This window comes from Ranitomeya imitator, chromosome 6 (assembly GCF_032444005.1).
Source record: "Ranitomeya imitator isolate aRanImi1 chromosome 6, aRanImi1.pri, whole genome shotgun sequence".
Taxonomy (NCBI): domain Eukaryota; kingdom Metazoa; phylum Chordata; class Amphibia; order Anura; family Dendrobatidae; genus Ranitomeya; species Ranitomeya imitator.
The window spans coordinates 39,976,402-39,998,734 of NC_091287.1; the positions used below are offsets into that span (position 1 = coordinate 39,976,402).

The 22,333-nt window shown below is 41.3% G+C and overlaps 1 protein-coding gene across 2 annotated transcripts in view; it reads left to right on the top strand.

Annotated features, from left to right (window-relative positions):
- Positions 1 to 22,333, top strand: part of MALRD1 (MAM and LDL receptor class A domain containing 1) — a 419,241-nt gene that overhangs the window by 86,923 nt on the left and 309,985 nt on the right. The window contains exons 7-10 of one of the 2 annotated variants that reach the window (XM_069729529.1): positions 2,063 to 2,223; positions 11,160 to 11,252; positions 13,060 to 13,213; positions 16,471 to 16,608. In XM_069729529.1, the coding sequence (XP_069585630.1) occupies positions 2,063 to 2,223; positions 11,160 to 11,252; positions 13,060 to 13,213; positions 16,471 to 16,608 (546 nt within the window). The remainder of the gene's footprint in view (positions 1 to 2,062; positions 2,224 to 11,159; positions 11,253 to 13,059; positions 13,214 to 16,470; positions 16,609 to 22,333) is intronic. The other variant, XM_069729530.1, reaches the window with a different exon arrangement.

A 22,333-nucleotide genomic window follows, 5' to 3' on the forward strand; every position in this document is an offset into this window, starting at 1 on the left:
GTCCCTCCACTTGGCGATGGTCAGCATGGATGCTGGCCCCACGTGTGGATTCCTCACTACCTGTGCCCCTAGGACCCCTTCTTTTCCTCTTTCTGTAGCTTCACCTTTCTCTAGCTCCCTCTCTCTCGGAGCTCCTTTCTTCATGTCTCACTCCATCTACTTCCTCTTACAGACTCTCACGTCTGCTCTGCTCTCCTCCTCCCCAGATTGACTACACACTCCCCTCCAACTGTCACCACCCTTCTTGCCTGAGTGAGATCCTGCCCCTTTTGTAGAGTCTGCCTAACTTGCCAGGCTAAGGTGATGTGATGTTGAATGCAAGTGTGTGGGTCCTGGATAGTGCCCCCTCCTTACCCGAGAGCGGAGTCCCACCCCTCTAGATGAGGTGCAGTACCTCTGTGGCGACCGGACCTCAGGGGCGCCACACATACATAACACATATTTAATCATACACATTTCTAATATATGCACACAGATTACTCCAAACAAATAGAGCTGCAGAGAGTATAGGACACATCTTCTCTTTCTGCAAACTCCATCTCTCTTCTGTCCATCCCAACTGAGCTTCTCCTTGAACGAAGCTGGTAACAAGCTCCTGAGTGAAGGACTACTGATGGAAGAGGAAGTACGTGTTATCTGTTGTGAATTCTGTTGTCAAGCTCCCTCCTGTGGTCATGAATGGTACTTCGGCTGGTTCTGTCCATGGGCTTCCTCTGGTGGTTGTGAGTGGGGCTGCGGCTTCTGAGTTTCCTTCCACAGGTGACGAGGTTAATTCGTTAGCTGGCTGCTCTATTTAACTCCACTTAGATCTTTGCTCCATGCCACCTGTCAATGTTCCAGTATTGGTCTAGTTCGCTCCTGGATCGTTCTTGTGACCTGTCTTCCCAGCAGAAGCTAAGTTCCTGCTTGTTTTTCTCTTGTTTGCTATTTTTCTGTCCAGCTTGCTATTTTGATTTTTGTCTTGCTTGCTGGAAGCTCTGGGATGCAGAGGGGCGCCTCCGCACCGTGAGTCGGTGCGGAGGGTCTTTTTGCGCCCTCTGCGTGGTCTTTTTGTAGTTTTTGTGCTGACCGCAAAGTTACCTTTCCTATCCTCTGTCTGTTCAGTAAGTCGGGCCTCACTTTGCTTAATCTATTTCATCTCTGTGTTTGTAATTTTCATCTTAACTCACAGTCATTATATGTGGGGGGCTGCCATTTCCTTTGGGGAATTTCTCTGAGGCAAGGTAGGCTTTATTTTTCTATCTTTAGGGCTAGCTAGTTCCTTAGGCTGTGACGAGTTGCATAGGGAGCGTTAGGAGCAATCCACGGCTATTTCTAGTGTGTGTGATAGGATTAGGGATTGCGGTCAGCAGAGTTCCCACGTCCCAGAGCTTGTCCTGTATTCTTAGTAACTATCACGTCATTCCGTGTGCTCTTAACCACCAGGTCCATTATTGTCCTTACCACCAGGTCATAACAGTTATCCTCATCCATCCAAACTACAGTATCTGACAACTTTGTTTCTTCTGGTGCAGATCTAAGCCATGCAAGGTTTGCCTCCATTCCAAGATTGGGTGTCACATTTGCAAAGCACAGAACGGTGATGGTGGGTCCTCCTAACTTCTAGGATCCACAGACATCATTAATGGCCATAATTGAGCCCTCAGTTCAGCTGATATTTAGGGGTCTCCATTGGGAGATCATTCATGCAATACTACAGCATCTGACAAATTCGTTTCTTCTGGTGCAGATCTAAGCCAGGCAAGGTTTGCCCCATTCCAAGATTGGGTGTCACATTTGCAAAGCACAGAACGGTGGTGGTGGGTCCTCCTAACTTCTAGGATCCACAGACGTCAATAACGGCCATAATTCAGCCTCCGGTTCAGCTGATATTTAGGGGTTTCCATTGGGAGATCATATAATTCTACATTTTTAGGTCTTGGAATAAATGTATTAGGCAGTTACAAAGGAATCTGAATGAGAAGAGATGAAACAACATTTGCCTGCCGTCTATAGCAGCAGGCCTTCCAGGGCTTCATGTTTTTCAATTCCTGACATCTAACTACTTTGTTTATCACCGCAGGACATTTTCTGTTTGTTGATGGGAACCCCAGCAATTTGCAGAAAAGGGCTTATTTAAAAAGCTCACTGATTCACAGGAGCAAAGGCAAGATCTGTCGCTTTAACTTCCATTACATGATTGAGAAAGACAACAGTCTGAGACTTCTGCTCTACTCGGATGAGGTAAGACTCCATTAAGTGCCGTGCACTCCTAGGCGCTTCTACTCAGCCGGAGTTTACTGTTATAGCAGGGAAATGGCATTAAAACATTTCAAATTATACAAATATTAAATGGTTTCTTTGCCGACAGCATTCGTTTGCTTTAAAACTTGCGTGAAAAAAAAAAAAATTTGAAACCAAGTCTTTGAGCACAAGAACAATCTGAAACTTTCTATTAATGCAGTTGTTTTAAAATGCTGCTGAATACTTTGGGCTTCATGTGCAATTTTCATCGTAAAAATATCAAACTTTAGGTGCAGATAAATTATAAACATATAGAAGCACGATACTTAAAGGGGATAAGTCAGCAGATTTTTACCATTTAATCTCAGAGCAGCATAATGTAGGGGCTGAGAAACTGATTTCAGTAATGTATCACTTATTGGGCTATGTCTATGTGCTGTAGTTTCAATGTAATCAGTGTTTCATCAACAGGAGATTATCACTAGAGGACTAGGTCTCACATGCCAGGCAGTCAGGCTAATGTGTGTAACCCCTGCACCCCAGCACTGATTGGTAGATTACTGACAGTGTACACAGGAAGCTACCAATCAGAGGTGTGGGCGGGGTTATACACAGCTCAACATTCTGATCACTGCTACATCTATGTAAGGGGTGTACCGGGACCGTGTGATGCTCCACCCCCTTTCCTCATGTTGGTGTTGAAAATAATTATATATATGTAATATTCCTGATGCTGTTATGTACATATACAGTGGGGCAAAAAAGTATTTAGTCAGTCAGCAATAGTGCAAGTTCCACCACTTAAAAAGATGAGAGGCGTCTGTAATTTACATCATAGGTAGACCTCAACTATGGGAGACAAACTGAGAAAAAAAAATCCAGAAAATCACATTGTCTGTTTTTTTAACATTTTATTTGCATATTATGGTGGAAAATAAGTATTTGGTCAGAAACAAAATTTCATCTCAATACTTTGTAATATATCCTTTGTTGGCAATGACAGAGGTCAAACGTTTTCTGTAAGTCTTCACAAGGTTGCCACACACTGTTGTTGGTATGTTGGCCCATTCCTCCATGCAGATCTCCTCTAGAGCAGTGATGTTTTTGGCTTTTCGCTTGGCAACACGGACTTTCAACTCCCTCCAAAGGTTTTCTATAGGGTTGAGATCTGGAGACTGGCTAGGCCACTCCAGGACCTTGAAATGCTTCTTACGAAGCCACTCCTTCGTTGCCCTGGCGGTGTGCTTTGGATCATTGTCATGTTGAAAGACCCAGCCACGTTTCATCTTCAATGCCCTTGCTGATGGAAGGAGGTTTGCACTCAAAATCTCACGATACATGGCCCCATTCATTCTTTCATGTACCCGGATCAGTCGTCCTGGCCCCTTTGCAGAGAAACAGCCCCAAAGCATGATGTTTCCACCACCATGCTTTACAGTAGGTATGGTGTTTGATGGATGCAACTCAGTATTCTTTTTCCTCCAAACACGACAAGTTGTGTTTCTACCAAACAGTTCCAGTTTGGTTTCATCAGACCATAGGACATTCTCCCAAAACTCCTCTGGATCATCCAAATGCTCTCTAGCAAACTTCAGACGGGCCCGGACATGTACTGGCTTAAGCAGTGGGACACGTCTGGCACTGCAGGATCTGAGTCCATGGTGGCCTAGTGTGTTACTTATGGTAGGCCTTGTTACATTGGTCCCAGCTCTCTGCAGTTCATTCACTAGGTCCCCCCGCGTGGTTCTGGGATTTTTGCTCACTGTTCTTGTGATCATTCTGACCCCACGGGGTGGGATTTTGCATGGAGCCCCAGATCGAGGGAGATTATCAGTGGTCTTGTATGTCTTCCATTTTCTAATTATTGCTCCCACTGTTGATTTCTTCACTCCAAGCTGGTTGGCTATTGCAGATTCAGTCTTCCCAGCCTGGTGCAGGGCTACAATTTTGTTTCTGGTGTCCTTTGACAGCTCTTTGGTCTTCACCATAGTGGAGTTTGGAGTCAGACTGTTTGAGGGTGTGCACAGGTGTCTTTTTATACTGATAACAAGTTTAAACAGGTGCCATTACTACAGGTAATGAGTGGAGGAAAGAGGAGATTCTTATAGAAGAAGTTACAGGTCTGTGAGAGCCAGAAATCTTGATTGTTTGTTTCTGACCAAATACTTATTTTCCACCATAATATGCAAAAAAAAATGATAAAAAAAACAGACAATGTGATTTTCTGGATTTTTTTTTCTCAGTTTGTCTCCCATAGTTGAGGTCTACCTATGATGTAAATTACAGACGCCTCTCATCTTTTTAAGTGGTGGAACTTGCACTATTGCTGACTGACTAAATACTTTTTTGCCCCACTGTATTTATATGTTGTGTAGATAAGGAAAGTACAGTACCTCAAGATGGACACTAGATGGGGGTACAACAGTGTATATAGTTTACATAGGAGGAGCCAACCGTAGATAAGATAGAGGGATTTCCTCTTATTAGTCAGTAGGGGCCATAGAGCCCAGTCAGGGCGGTCAGCTCCATAACGTTGCAAGCAAAGAGCCCAGGGCCAGTGGGCTAGAAGTGCAGCAGAATAAGTAAACAGGTATCTCCAAGATGTGGCAGCTTTCTACATGGGCAGATGACCTCATGTCTGGTCCAAAACAGGCAAGGGAACTCCTGAACGTAGTGAAGCTGAACAGGGAGGACGCTGCGGTACTGGTTGAGATGGGACGAACTGGGTACAAATTATAGGACATAGGGAGGAGCACAGGGAAAGTGAAGGATGTGAATGGTATAGAAATCTGTGTTGATGCTGTAACTGCTGTGGACATTCTGCGATTGAAAACAAGTTGGAAGTAAAAGTAAAAGTTTAAGGGTATTTGCACATGTCAGGATTTCTTGCAGAAATTTCCTGAAGAAAACCGGAAATTTTCTGCAAGAAATCCGCATTTTTTTTTTTTTTGCATTTTTTTCGCGTTTATTTTAGCATTTTGCAAGCGTAATTAGCTTGCAGAATGCTAAAGTTTTCCAAGCGATCTGTAGCATCACTTGGAAAACTGACTGACAGGTTGGTCACACTTGTCAAACATAGTGTTTGACAAGTGTGACCAACTTTTTACTATAGATGCAGCCTATGCCGCATCTATGGTAAAAGATAGAATGTTTAAAAATAATAAAAAAAATGGTTATACTCACCTGCAGACAGCCGATCTCCTCAGCGGCGTCCATTCCTATAGATGGTGTGTGTGTGCAGGACCTTCGATGACGTCGCGGTCACGTGAGCGGTCACGCGACCAATCACAAGACGGCGACGTCATCGCAGGTCCTTCACACAGACCATCTATAGGAACAGAAGCGGCAGCATGCACCGGAGAGGCGGGAAGACACCGGGGCCATCAGAGGGTGAGTATATCACTATTTTTTATTTTAATTCTTTTTTTTTTTACTAATTATATGGTGCCCAGTCCGTGGAGGAGAGTCTCCTCTCCTCCACCCTGGGTACCAACCGCACATAATTTGCTTACTTCCCGCATGGTGTGCACAGCCCCGTGCGGAAAGTAAGCAGATCAATGCACTCCTAGGTGTGCGGAATCCCCGCAATTCCGCATTTTTAATGAACATGTTGCTTTTTTTTCCGCAATGCGATTTTTTCGCTGAAAAAAAGCAACATTTGCACTAGAAATGCGGAATACACTGTAATTAATAGGAGGCATATGTAAGCGTTTATAGCGAAAAAACGCGAAAAAAACGCGAAAAATACTGAACGTGTGCACATGGCCTAAAGTTGGAATTGGACTCTTTCTCTTTTTGTGCCGGATCAAAGGAAGGAGTGTCTCTGTGTCTAAGGGAGGCCTTGGAGAGCCAGGCATGTGAGACAGTGGGACTGTGTGTACGTGGTGCGGGTGGCCAGGGCGTGCTAGACAGACATCTATGCGGGCCATGACTACGGCTCTGGCTGCCGCCCACATCTACAACAGAGAAAACAGAGATTCTATCAAAACTGCATCAAGCAGCCTAGTGTTTGGCCTGTAATTATTTATTAACTGAAACCGAATACTGAAAAATATTATTTTTTTATTAGGCACACAGAGTCTTCTGAGTTTTTGGAGCAGAAACTGAATGGAAACTCAGATCTCCAAAATCTTCTTGACGAACGCTGTGTGCACATACTGTAGGCTTAATCTGTTTTTATTTTTTGATTATAGGCGTTTTTATTCTATACTCTGTACATGATTAATGGACTATTTATGTTCTCTAAGCTGCTGGTATTAACATTCAAAAACATACTTTACCGCAGCCACATGGATCATATGAAACAATACTCTGGAGCTGTTAATTGACTTCTGCGATAGAGTGTTGCAGACATGCTCTGTGATCTGTGCAGACGCCACAGTGCAAGGAGGGGGAGGTGAGCTGTGACATCACCTATCATGAATGGTGGATGCTGTAGTTTCTATATGTAAATGTTATCTATCATTGCAGTCCTGTTTGCAATCATAACGCAATGACTGCTGTTGCGCCAGCAGGTGGCGCACGTGTTTCATGGACCCACTGTGCCATGGACAAAGGAGATCCTGGATGGACGTGGCTAAGCGAAAGCTCGAATGTTCGCGAGAGCCCTTAATGGTAGGTTTAGACTTGGCTCCTGTTGGACAACAGAAGCTACTCCAGGGCAGGCCTCAGACATAAAGCAGCTGACCCTCAAGGACGTATGCAGGCACTGGCAGGTTTGGCCAGTATACAGGAACAGCAGGTGCTGGCAGGAACGGCTGGTATGCAGGAGCAACAGGTGTTGGTGGGCACAGCTATTATACAGGCAGGAAGCAGCTGATGGGCACTGCTCATATACAGGCAGGCAGGTGCTGGCGGGCACAGCTCGTATACAGGCAGGAAGGTGCTGGTGGGCATGGCTGATATACAGGCAGGCAGGTGCTGGCACAGCTCATATAGGCAGGAATGTGCTGGTAGGCATGGCTGATATACAAAAAGGCAGGTGTCAGCAGGAAGGTGTTGGTAGGCACTGGCAAGTAAGACTAGTATGCATGCAGGCAACATGAACATATAAAACCCAATTCAGACAGGACAGGGCAGAACAGCTACAGGTTACTGACAGGAGAGGTTCAAGTCTGCAGGTGAGGCCAAGCAGGGAACCGCAGATACGGACAGGCAGGGAACCACAGATGTGGAAAAGCAGGAAACCGCAGATGCGGAAAGGCAGGAAACCACAGATGTGGACAGGCAAAGAACTACAGGTTCCCACAGGTCAGACAGGAGCAGGTTCACATAAAACAGATAGGACCAGGTTCATTCAGGACAAATACAAGAACAGGGACACACAGGAATGGCAGAGTCAGAATCACACAGGGTACCTACAATGAAGTAGCAAGTGTACACACTGATCACTAATGTTGCCCAGCAACAACAGATTAGAGATAGGTACAAATTCAGACACAGCTGTTTTAGGAAAGGTATGCTTCTGACCCAGCATGTTTGAAAATTGATTCTGATTCAGACATTGAAGGATTCAAATACCCAGATTCACACAGGTATAGAGACAGAACCTGGCAACTTACTAGTTGCACCAACACTAAAGTAAACATGTCACCCAGGAACCTCCCAATAGGTGAAGGTACCTTAAGTACAAAGTGGCTCCCAGCAATTGGCTGAGGACACATTAGGAATGCACCGTGTCTCTTTAAGAACCATGAAGTGCATGTGCGTGTGCCCTAAGCATGCTGCCAGGAAACATGCACAGCAAGCAGAGGAAAAGGAGCTCACTGCATGGCCTTGGGTGTTATGTCAGTGTCCCTGCATGGCGGGGAAGGGACGCAGGCAGAGGTGTTACAACTGCTAAGAAGTTATTTCTATAGAACAAGTATAAACCTATGAGGGCTCAGTGGAGTGAATTTTTTTCTTATTCAAACATAGAAATATAGCAAAAGGTTCTTAAAAAATGTGTTTTTTTTGTTTTTTTCATAACTAAAATGTTTAACTCAGTTATTTTCTGATGACGTGTGTCCGTTAAAGCAGAACTTTATTTTTTTGCTGAATGGGGTTCCTGCCTGAATTATAAAGGTGGTGTCAAAAAAGTGGTGGACTGGTGGTGGTGCAGAACATTCTCTGATCAAACGTCCTTTATAATGTAAAAGGGCTGTGCTGGAGAGACTCAGTTTTTCCCAAAATTGCAAGTCATGATCTATTTACAGGGAAGGTGACAAGTTGCTTATTGGTGGGGGACTGATGATTGGAACCGCAACTGATTCCAAGAAAGAGGCACTGAAAAGCCACATCAGAAAGGATCAGTGGTCTTGCATGCATGCCTCCACTCCATTCATTGTCAATGGACAGCCAGAAATAGAAAAGTACATTGTACCGTCATGGGCAGTCCCATGGACTCCAATGGGTCATTTTAGAGCCCTATACCTGAGATTGAGGGGGGCGCTGGGAGTCAGATCCCACCAGACAGCAAGTTACCTCTTATACTATGGATATGTTACATACCTTTCACAGGTCCGGGCTCTGCCTCCTTCACCTCCGTCCACTATAATAATAATAATTTTTATTTATATAGCGCCAACATATTCCGCAGCGCTTTACAAATTATAGAGGGGACTTGTACAGACAATAGACATTACAGCATAACAGAAATACAGTTCAAGACAGATACCAGGAGGAATGAGGGCCCTGCTGCTCGCAAGCTTACAAACTATGGGGAAAAGGGGAGACACGAGAGGTGGATGGTAACAATTGCTTTAGTTATTCGGACCGGCCATAGTGTAAGGCTCGGGTGTTCATGTAAAGCTGCATGAACCAGTTAACTGCCTAAGTATGTAGCAGTACAGACACAGAGGGCTATTAACTGCATAAAGTGAATGAGAACATAATGCGAGGAACCTGTTTTTTTTGTTTTTTTTTTTATATAGGCCACACAGGGATCGTTAGGTTAATGCATTGAGGCGGTAGGCCAGTCTGAACAAATGAGTTTTTAGGGTACGCTTAAAACTGTGGGGATTGGGGATTAATCGTATTAACCTAGGTAGTGCATTCCAAAGAATCGGCGCAGCACGTGTAAAGTCTTGGAGACGGGAGTGGGAGGTTCTGATTATTGAGGATGCTAACCTGAGGTCATTAGCGGAGCGGAGGGCACGGGTAGGGTGGTAGACTGAGATCAGAGAGGAGATGTAGGGTGGTGCTGAGCCATGGAGTGCTTTGTGGATGAGGGTAGTAGTTTTGTGCTGGATTCTGGAGTGGATGGATAACCAGTGTAATGACTGGCACAAGGTAGAGGCATCGGTGTAACAGTTGGTGAGGAATATGATCCTGGCAGCAGCATTCAGGACAGATTGGAGCGGGGAAAGTTGCTGTCGCTACCCTCAGTTGTGCTCCACATTGGGCTCTGCAGGTTGCCTGACATCTGAAAACATCTCTCTAGACCTTTTAAGGCATTTTTTGATGGAGGTTGTATGACGATAAAATGGCAATTCTGACGTTTACATTTTTTTACACCGATTTCAGTTTTGGATAATTGTATATTTTTATAACAGGGACTTTTACAAATGCTTCAATACCAAATTTATTTATTTTTGTTATTTCATTAATTGTAAAGTAAAAAAGGGAGGCGATTCAAAGTGTCATTTTTTTTCTCATTTTTAAAAAAAACATTTTCATTAATTTTTTCTTCATTTTGTAATCCCTATAGGGGACTTGAACCTGCGATCATTTGATCACTTGTACTATATAATGCAGTCCTCAAGTATTGCAGTTTATATTGAAACTGATGTTTTTCTATAAATCCCAGCGTGAAGGCCAAATTCAACAATCGCAAATTAATTTTCTATTGGCACACCACAATTTCTTTGTGCAGGGGAAAGGGAGTGATGGGTGCCAATTATATACCATTATCAATAATTGACAGATCTAAATTGTTTAACCAGAGCTAGATTTGATCGATATTTTTAGAAGAACATGAGATCTGTATAACTCAGTTGGCATCTTACCGGCCATGGAGCAGGCTCAGCTCCAGAGCCCGCTCCATACAAGTTCACCACTTGTCACATACCGGTACTTCAGAGTTACTTGATGAAATTAGCATATTTTGGGATTTGTTTCCTTCACTCTTTTGGAAACCTGATTTACAAGTTTTGAGTGGAATCCATTTGATGGATCACTTATGTAATCCTCACCACCTGTCGATGTTACATTTATTTAACACCCCACTCGAAGAAGCTCTCATTACAACTCTCATCACTTTGTGTTTCAAGTTGTGATTGTTTACTGACATGAAGCTTCAGCTCATAATGAACAGAGCTTGATTGCTCCTTGTTAAAGTCCTCAGTCTTAATTTATTCTGAGTGTTTCTATAAATTCGCCATGTCCATATTCAACAAGTTCGGCTGTCTATTGATTTCATCTACATAGACGACAGCGCCGAGAAAGTCATGTAACGCAAGAAAAGACTTGTGTCTGCATAGCAAAATGGTGTACATGGGTTCATGGTTATCAAAAGGGCAATACCGATGGTACCAATGTCGGCGCCCATGCACATAAGGAATCAAAGCTTTCTTTTCAGCTACCACCTACCTGCTACTGGCTAGTCACTGCATGGGTCTTATGGACAAACTGGGTTCCCATTATGGTGCCCTTTTATTTTTTTTACAGAAAAGCAAATATATAGGACACATATATCTTGCGGTCTTCAAAAGCAGCGTAAAGATCATATTATTTCTCTTCTTTCTAAAATTATTGGGTTGCTATGCTCAACCGGATATATAACAGCGTCAATCAGATGTCCATTAAATGCCAAACAATGGTGTACAAGAGGAACACCATGAAAATAATAAGTAGTTCAGGGTTCCTAAACAATTGTCCACCTAGCGCCCAGATATTTTTGATTGGCATGTATGTTAATAACATTTATATTTCATTCCAACACATTTTTGTCTTTTTAGAATGAAATGATACTTTTTGAAGAATATGTGTCAACTGAAGGCCAATGGGTGGAAGGAGAAGTCTGTCTGCCGGAGAGCTCAGAAGACTTGCAGGTATTGAGTGTTTAAACATCAAATGTAACATCATCAAAAATGATTTAGGAAATATGGGTCTGTTTATTTATTGATGTCTTAGTTATGTATATTCCAGTTGCCAATAATAATCTGCCCCTTTAAAGTCAATCTGTCAAATCCCCGACAAGAAGGAAGTATAGGAGAGAGGGGGTGATGCTTATATGAAGGATATATACTGGAATTTCTTTGAGTTTATGTAAAAAGCAGCTTAACTGAGTAGATGAGTCAAAGAGAAAGCCTATGAGTACTACTTTTCTGGTCCAATCTCCATAGACTTTTATAGGCAGCTGTAATTTTATCCCTCACTGGCTATAAAAGTCTACAGAGATTGGGGGAAGGTCGACAGACAGTATATACAATGAGAAACTGTTGAGGGGAAAAGAGCTTAAAAAATATACAGAACAAGTCCTATATTGACCAAATATTGTGTTATTCTTCATGTACACACAAGAACGTTTGTCCTGAAACTTTAACTTAAAGAGGGCCTTTCATCAAATTTGTTTTATGTTGAACTGGACGCATGATGTAATAGTGATTGGAGAGTTGAGTAAAACTTTGTTTTGTTATTTTGCCTCTTCGTTGCAGAGATATATTGGAGATATTAGCAATCAAAGTGTATTAGGCACCTAATTATATAATCTTGTTAAATTCAAGTTAATGTTATCAGAGTTTTCACTGGGGGCGTACTCCTGGAGCTTCATTGTTACATTGCACACACTGAGAAACCTTAGCTATGTTGGGGGCGTGTTCTTTTTCTGCTGTGTTATTGCCTGCTTATGATTGGGCAGCTCACAAAGGGAGAAGAAGTACACGCCTCCAGTGAAAACTATCTGATAACACCCTTTTGGACTCAGCAAAAGTTAACTAATTAGGCGTCAAATAAATTGATTCCTAACATCTCCGAAATGGAAAGGCGAAATTTAAGAAGTAAACATTTTTTTTCTGCTCTGTAATCACTATTACATCATGTGTCCATTTCGATATGAGAAATTAATTGAAAGGTCCTCTTTAAAGGGCAGTTAGACTTTATGTATATCTTTGACCTTAGAGCTAAAAAGAATTTTTGGGCAAGCACCGCTAGGGTGGCTGACAAGCTTACAATATATCAATTCCATTGGTCTAAAATATTAAAGGGATTTCCCTAGAAGGGAAAAATGCAATTAAAAAAACCTCTGTACACAGTAATACCCTAAGAAGCACTTTTTATTGCAAGTGCATTTCCTCCCAACTGCTGGCATCAACATGATTCAAGGCATCAAGTGACCGCTGCAGCCAATCAGCAGTTTCTGAACAGTTGCAGCCTTCTCATTTTGTCCAAGTCAAGAGAAGGCTTTGCTGAGCCGTGTAACTAAAGGACTACTGTTCTGAAAAAAGAGCTGCTGCTCAATTATTTTGTAGATCATTGTGGATTTTTCAGGGTCTTATTCTGAGCAAACAATTCACTATTCTAGAAAATATTCTAGAAAATGCCATTAAGTAATTTAGCTTTTTTACATATATTTTATTATGTGTCTCAATAAATTAAATAAATTCCCTAATTAAATATTTAGATTTATTCAGGTGATTTTTTTTCATGTGTTTGACACGTAACGGCAAAGTTATTTAATTGCTTTTTTGCTCAGTGTGTTCTATGGGTGGAAGTTTTTTTTAAAGAAGAGTAAATAAAGAATATGGCTGAAAAATGTCTTATATTTTTTGCATTAGCTATTGCATGCTGTAAATAAAATAGACATAAATGCAGAAAAGACTATGACGATAATTAACATATCTACGGTATAATCTAAAGCTTACTTTTGAAGGAATGATAAGAAACATCAATGGGTTTGTCGCCTTGGATGGATTTAAATGCACTGGTTGCAAAGAATATTCTGGAATTCCAAGTTCTACCAATGAACCATGCTTCCCCGGTGAATCATTAATTGACCTTCCAAACGCCTACGGTGAGGATAACGAAGAAGAGCTACCAATCTTGATCATCAATAATCTGTAATTCAAACGAGAATGACATTAAAGAATGATATTCCCATCTCAGCAAGTTATCACTCATGCACTGGATATGTTATAACTTGCTGATCATTAAGGGTCCCATTGCTGAAACCTCCTTGAATCTTGAGAATTGGGTTTTGAGACGCCTCCTTGGAATGGAGTGGTGGGACCCCAAGTGTTGACCTATCTCAGAATCTTGCTAAGTTCGCAATAACCTTTTAATTCATGGAGTTATGACTGTAGAGAAGTGTATTGTAACTCCACATGTAGAGATGAGCAAATCGATTCTAAACAAATTCACGTAGAATATTCTCAAAATTCACAGATTCTAAGAAATAGTTAGAATCTGCCTAGTCTTATTCATGAACAAAGCAGGCGACCAGGCATTGATACATTCAGACAAGAAAAAGAAGGTAATGCCGGCTCACCACTGAAGTAAATAAGGATCCAGTGTGCACGGAACCATGAACCGACCACTTTTGTTGGCAATGTAGAAAAAGGAGAAGGAGTTCCAGCTTCTGGTAAAATATCAAATGTTGTCTTTAGTACATCAAAGTTAAAAAGAATCAAAGACAGGATGGTCAGCAAGCAACGCGTTTCGAACACGGTTGTTCTTTGTCAACCTTGACAAAGAACAACCATGTTCGAAACGCGTTGCTTGCTGACCATCCTGTCTTTGATTTTTTTTTTTTTACTTTGTTGGAATAAAAACAATATTTGATATTTTACCAGACGCTGGAACTCCTCGTTTTCTCCACATTGATTAATTCAGCAAAGCAATATGACCACCTGCTTACTTTCCCTGTTTTCCTTTTCTGTAAAAATCACCATACAGTGCTGGTATAATACCAAAATATAATGACCACATAACAACTCAATACATAAAGTAATTACATAACAGTGCTTTACAATGTCTATATAAAACTACTATATATTTAGGATTCCTGATGGTCGTAAGTCACCGGGGTCAGATTTTTTGTAGTCATTTGTATCTCACGTACATGTTATAAATTACAAATTATGGAAGATAACAAATCTTTGAATAAAAATTAAATAAAAACAGCAGAAAATGTTTAAAAATTCCATAAAGAACTATACTGTTCTCTGAATTCTTAATGATCCAGTGTGGAGGTTGCCATGTAAGTGCTGTAGACAGTTAGTGGCCTACGTGGTCATGTGCCGTAGTACTGGTAACATGGCTCCTGTCGCTGATCAGTGACACCAGAGATATAAGGCCACTGATTGGCTGCAGCTGCCACATGCAGGCTTCATGGGGAGTCAGTGGGAGCTGTTGCACTGGAGCACCATGGGAATGGAAAGTTGGATAACCCCTCTAATGTACGTGTACCTAAGCATATTTTTCAATAATATTTTTCCACCTTTTAGGGTAATTGTAAAATGGATCTTTAACGATAATGTCCTGCTCTTAAAGCACTCTGGTATTTATTTTTACTTGAGCACCAGAGAGGTATCACTAATATATATGCCTTGCCTAGTATTCTCGCTGGCCGCCATCTCCTTCCCTCGGCGCAGCTCCAGTCCTATTCTGCTAGTTGTGACCTGCTGGACCCCTCCAGTCTTTACTGGGCAGACAGGAAGTCACATCTCAATGTAAGTCTACGAGAGACAGAACGAGGTTCTCATAGACTTACATTGAGAGCTTGTGACTGTTGCCTCTGACTTCCAGTAGGTCAGGAGCTGTGGCCATCACATGGGAGATCGGGAGTGGAGTAGCATCGGGAAGAGCAGAAGATGGCGGCTGGTTAGTATTTTACTGCTTAACAAAAGACAGACTGTTTGTAGAATGAGGTGTCAAGCTTCTATTATACCAGATGGAAAGAGAAAGGGGAGCAGCAGAGTTGGAAAACAAGCAGAGAGAGACACAGAAAGATTATGCTGAGCTTTCTAACAAGTCTTTTATCTAACCCCAAAGCTGGATTCACATGCACTCTTCTAAGTACTGGTGTATAATGTCCTCCATGATGCTGCTGATTCAGTCTGTATGCAAACTAAAGAATAAAAAGCAAGAATCCTTGTGTGCCATAATGTGTATGGGAGACATAGTCATAGTTATAGCAATTTATCTCCTCCCACCAGCTCACATTCAATTGCAATATATAAATACTTCCAGGATTCTTGCTGGAAAGCAGTGCACTCCTGAAGACTGGCAGTTCGGAAGAGCGGCATAATTAAGCTGTTGGCCCAAACTGTGCACTTTCCCATGCTGAAAACAGAGGAATTTTCCCTCTGCAGCATCGGAAGAGCGCAGGGAAACTGAAGCTCTCCCAATCCAGAGATTGGGCCAGCTTCAGTGCAGCACTTGCAAGCTCCTAAGTTTGCCTAGGTGACAGACTGCTGCTGATAGATTGCCGCAGTGGCTGGTAACTTAGTCAATGAGCAATACAGAATAGAATTAAAAATCGCTCTGTTCTTTGGAAGTTAGAGGATTTTTAGGAAGAGGTAAGTTGTTTTTTTGCAAATACTTTGCAGTTTTAAGAATTTGACATGATGAGCCGCCACCCCCCACTAATTTTCAGAATTTGCAGAGGGGAAAACTGGCTACTATGCCGGCTACAAACCACGCAATGGTCAGAAATAGTGCTGTTCCTCATGACCGCTAATTCTGAAATGTTACTTTAACTAACAGTAGTTACCCTGTAAAAAAAAATCAAACTATATATTCATGACATATAAAATCAAGATCTAAGGGACACTACGGGCTGATTGGAGTAGGGGTAGCCTAATGGGAGAAATCCTTCATTTTGCTAGACGCCAGAGGCGACTGTGCCTGCAAATATTCTGTACGCTAACTGTATTTGCTATTTGGAGTCATTTAATTTATTGAAGTTGAACTTGCCATCATTTCTACAAGAATCCATAGGAAAGACTGACAGTTGCTTTAGATTTAGCGCAGAATCAGTCTATCAGCTGCAAAGCCACACATTGATTTAATGGCATTTATCTGCCAAAGCCTGGATTATGTGAGAGTGAACGAAATGGATAGGAAATTTGGCAAACGAAATCTGCACACTATTGTGTATAATCCTGTAATAACTTTAATAATACGCTCTGATTTCGATAGGGTGTCACCAGCAGGCTATAAGTGACTCGTATTATTCCAGCGGTCCAGGCATTAGCATCTGAAAACTGACAAATGTAACATACAATAACACTAAAACTCAATTCTTCATATTTTTTTTAATTTCCGTAGAAAATCTGAACACATGTGACTTTGAGATGGGTTTTTGTGATTGGGAATCACTAAATTCCAATGGTTTGGATTGGAAAATAACAACTGGAAACACATACAATGATATTAGTAAAGACCATACAACCAATGGAGAATACGGTAAATAATACATCCAATATTGATCTTATATATGCACACTTTTAGGAAATGTATAATCAGAAAGTGCCCTAATATCTAAATTAGGATCTTATCTTATACACATCTTCCAAAAAAATGGAATTGTATATATATATATATATATATATATATATATATATATATATATATATATACTAGATGGCAGCCCGATTCTAAAGAATCGGGAGTCTAGAATCCATATATACTTTATTTATTCAAATGTAAGAATAATACAATTAATAAATAATAGTAAGAAAGAACAAAAATAATAGGCAGTATATGGAGAAAACACCAAACAAAAGTTCAAAATTGGTGTGAAAATGTCACTGAACCACTTCACAACTAAATATATATAGTTTTGGTAAATGGTATTATCATTTTTTTGATGAAATTCGGCAGGAGCTTGAAGAGCAACGTCACTGGGCCCGCCTCCACGCAGTAGAAACTTGCTGTGAGGTAAAAATTCAAATATCACACCAAAATGGCGGGCGGAGTGTGTCACAGTACGGCACGTTTCTGATTGGTCGCTCGCAGCAGGCGGCAACCAATCAGACACTGGACACTGTTGACGTCACTTATCTCCGGACATTAGCTCCGGACATTAGCTCCGGACATTAGCTCCGGACAGGAAGTTGGCACAAATTGCAGGAAGTAGTATTCTAGGCAATTATATATTAGATATACATATATATATATTAATATCACAATCTGCATTAAACCCCCCAAAATTCTTGGAATTTTCACTTTGACCTCTGGGGTTATTCCAGGTTCATACTTCCTTTTTTTTTGGGAAATTCATATGTACATTAGCTTTAATGACTGTGTGTAAAAGTCTTTTTGAATGAAGGGGGAGCACAGGGGGCTTTTACATCACCTCCTGTGATTGGTGGATCATGTGTTTTCACCTGTGCATAAAGGTGATACCTGTAATTGTAACCCTGCCTCTGATGATAAAGAGAATTCTGAAACGTTTTCACTAAAAAACAGGAAGTATGATTCTAAAAATTGCTCAACTGGCCAGTTTGAAAATTGTAAAATTGTCTTGCATCTGACTTAAACTACAGCATTATGGTTGGATATCCAAATGAGACTATCACCAGCAGAAAATACCAGCGGGGAGAGTATATGATGCTGTATGCACAAGGTGATAGTGCAGACAAATGAGTAAATGAAAACACCTGTTACCTTGTTCGCTGGACCACAGCAGATACACGCTTTATCTGGGTGTTTAGTTTCTGTTATCTATGTTTCAGTCTTTTTAAAGTAACAGTTGTTTTCATTTACTTATTTGTCTGCACTATCACCGTTTGGGTGCAGCTTTATATACTTTCCCCTGCTGGTATTTTCTGCTGGTGATAGTCTCATTTGGATATCCAACCATACTGCTGTAGATCAGACAGTCAGTTAAAGACCAGCTAGGGTTTATCTCTCTGTTCTTTGTGTTCTTTACCCTGCACCTATCTTATGTTTCTTTTTAGGAAGTAGGTGTCATATTCTCTAACAGTACATACTTAATCCTCTATTTTGTGGTTTGTTTTACTCACTCTGGGATCTTTCTTTTTCAGCACAGTTTCCCTTCTGTAGGTAATTTGCACTCTGCTCTGCCCTCTGATTCTTCAGGAGAAACATGAATTACTCGATGGCCTTTCAGGCAGCATAGGTTGGAGTTACCATTGTCTAGTCTCTGACTAAAGCTATCTCTGCTCATGCAGAAACCACTAGAGACTATGGGGTCATGATCTGTAGTCTGTACAAGAACGGACAGGGTCAGTTGCAATTTTCAGGGTGTTATTTTCCTGAGCGAGTTGCTACACTATCAAAATATATATATTTTTTAAATTACAGATTGTGATATAAAAAAAACTTTGCTGAAATTTATAAAAAAAAATATATTTAACCCAAAAATCAGAGGTAAAAAATTGTTAATTTTCTGATTATATATTCCCTTAAAAGCTGTTAGCTCTACCAACACATCTGTTTTAGTACATGCTTGTATTCTTCTTGTAATACATTCCAGAGCATTTTCAAGTTGAATTCTGCACTGTGCCATTCCTCTGTTGTTCCTCTGAGAAAAGAGTAAATAATTGACAACTTATTGGTACCATTCTCCAAGGGGGTGTGTTCAGTTACACTGGCAGCAATGATTGGGCAATGCTAGGCTAAAAGGACACCCCTCCCCCATCAATTAATAATACCCAGATTCTAATTTTATAATACATTTCTGGGAAAAATAATACAGGAATATCACAAAGAAGATTTATAAAAATAGATGAGTGTTTGATACTGACACAGAAATTATACGCTCCTAACAAAGATCTGGTCTTCACAGGTAATTTGAATAAAAATATATTTATTTAGAAGAAGAGTTGCAATAAAAAAAATAATAGATAACAATGAGGCAAAGATAGAAATTTTTGCTCTGAGCACACTCTATACTTGTTGGGTGCTGGCTGTTTTACACAGCAGATGCCTGTGAGTAACTTCCGCGACTGAAGTTATCTCCAATCGTAGCAGTTTATTCGCCTTAGAAGACATCTAAATGGTCACACCAATTGGAGCCTGGAACCTGATTGATTTATTGTTTCCTTGATTAATACATATCCTTTTGGCATATATAAGTGTAGGGACGTACATAGAAATATGTGGACCTCACAACGATGGTCCAAATTGGGATCTCTACATGCATCTCCTAGACTTTCATGTATTCACCTACACAGTAATATATTCCTTGTAAAGCTATATTTTAACCAGGGAAAGGGAAATTTACAAGTATAAAAAAAATCAAATGGGGCAGAATTTATGATTTTTTTTGCCTCTAGAATAGCGAGTTGCAAAATTTTTGAACATCCCTTTACAACAAAATTTTTAAATTTTTCACATCTCTCTTTTGAAAAGTGGTTACAAATATCAGTGGGTTTAAGGGAGAGGAAGCGAGGTGACCATCTGACCTAAAACTAATTTCAGAAATGTGCTCAATTCATATTGTAAATTTACACGGGCTCATAGTAAGCCTGGGCTTTAATTTCTGCCTTTGGCCCAAGATGCCCCAAACTCAACAAGAGGTGTGAGCTTCAATAAATTTGGCACGCTTTACTCTCCGACACTTAGGATTAAGTCTACTGTATGAAACACCTGTCTGAGGAAGCGAGGTGACCATTTGATCAGTTTATATTGCAACTTTAAATGGGCTCATAGTAAGCCTGGGTTTTAATTTCTGTATTTGGAATGGCCCAAGATGCACCAAAGTTAACAAGAGGTGTGAGCTTCAATAAATTTGGCAACTATTACTCTCCGACACTTAGAATTAAGTCACCTGTCTTAAAATAAACCATATTGTTCATCAATATCTCACTGTGCGAGTGATATGGAATAGAAATATTATCTGAGGGTAACTTGTCCAATAAATTAGATATTACTGTAGGGGATCTGTTAGGATTATTCATTCTGTTGTTGCCATAGATGAATTCTCATTTATTTATGATCCTGGGGAACGGGTTATGCAAGTCAGGAATGGCTCAGAAAGGTAAAAGCAAATGGCTATAAATAATACAGCACAGAAGACCAAAAGCCAGCAGAATACACAGGACAATTTAATATTGGAGAAACTCACAAAACATTCTGTTATCAGAGGCAGTAACTGAAAAAAAAATCAAACTTCTCCAAAGGAGAAAAAATAGATTTGTATCCAACTTTTTTGTATAATCCAAGACAATTCTCTGTTTGAAGTGTGGCTCCGGATACCAAGTGCAGCTTATGGATCTTATTATTCGGCAACAGCCGACGTAACTGTATCCCAAGTGTCAGGATACAGATAGTTTTATTTTTGGCATTGTCTCAAAACTCATATTATCTGTCTTCACCAAAGCTTATCTGTTTTTCCAGAGACTGTCATTGGAAGAGATTCAGATATATCCACTCTTACCTTTCCGTAAATTTTACTTACTTGCTCCTATAGCCAGTGATGGTTTCAGGAGCCATGTCATCTGCTGGTGTTGGTCCACTGTGCTTTATGAAGATCAAAGTCAGTGCAGCCATCTACCAGGAAATTTTAGAGCACTTAATGCTTCCCTCTGCCAACAAGTTTGTTGGAGATGGAAATTTCATTCTCCAGCAGGACTTGGCACCTGTCCACACTGCCAAAAGTACCAATACCTGTTTTAAAAACAACAGTATCACTGTGCTTGATTGGCAGAAAACTCACCTGACCTTAACCCCATAGAGAATCTATGGAGTATTGTCAAGAGGAAGATGAGAGACACCAGACCCAACAATGCAGATGAGCTGAAGGCTGCTATCAAAGCAACCTGGGCTTCCATAACCCCTCAGCAGTGCCACAGGATGATCGCCTCCATGCCTGTTATGATAAGGTAATTCAGTACCACAATGGACATAGAGGTCAGAGCACATACAGTGACCTGACAATAACCCAAAAACATTGAACGAGCTCTGAGACGTGGGAACTCTGCTGACCGCAATCCCTAATCCTCTCCAAACACACTAGAGGCAACCGTGGATTGCGCCTAATGCTCCCTATGCAACTCGGCACAGCCTGAGAAACTAGCTAGCCTGAAGATAGAAAATAAGCCTACCTTGCCTCAGAGAAATACCCCAAAGGAAAAGGCAGCCCCCACATATAATGACTGTGAGTTAAGATGAAAAGACAAACGTAGAGATGAAATAGATTTAGCAAAGTGAGGCCCGACTTTCTGAACAGAGCGAGGATAGGAAAGGTAACTTTGCGGTGAACACAAAACCCTACAAAAACCACTCAAAGGGGGCAAAAAGACCCTCCGTACCGAACTAACGGCACAGAGGTACACCCTCTGCGTCCCAGAGCTTCCAGCAAGCAGGAAAAAACAAATAGACAAGCTGGACAGAAAAAAACAGCAAACAAAATAGCAAAGCAGAACTTAGCTATGCAGAGCAGCAGGCCACAGGAACGATCCAGGAGGAAACAGGTCCAAAACTAGAACATTGACTGGAGGCCAGGATCAAAGCACTAGGTGGAGTTAAATAGAGCAGCACCTAACGACTTCACCACATCACCTGAGGAAGGAAACTCAGAAGCCGCAGTACCACTTTCCTCCACCAACGGAAGCTCACAGAGAGAATCAGCCGAAGTACCACTTGTGACCACAGGAGGGAGCTCTGCCACAGAATTCACAACAGTACCCCCCCTTGAGGAGGGGTCACCGAACCCTCACCAGAGCCCCCAGGACGACCAGGATGAGCCATATGAAAGGCACGAACAAGATCGGGAGCATGGACATCAGAGGCAAAGACCCAGGAATTATCTTCCTGAGCATAACCCTTCCACTTAACCAGATACTGGAGTTTCCGTCTTGAAACACAAGAATCCAAAATCTTCTCCACAATATACTCCAACTCCCCCTCCACCAAAACCGGGGGAAGGAGGATCAACAGATGGAACCATAGGTGCCACGTATCTCCGCAACAATGACCTATGGAATACGTTATGTATGGAAAAAGAATCTGGAAGTGTCAGACGAAAAGACACAGGATTAAGAACCTCAGAAATCCTATACGGACCAATGAAACGAGGTTTAAACTTAGGAGAGGAAACCTTCATAGGAATATGACGAGAAGATAACCAAACCAAATCCCCAACACGAAGTCGGGGACCCACACAGCGTCTGCGATTAGCGAAACGTTGAGCCTTCTCCTGGGACAAGGTCAAATTGTCCAC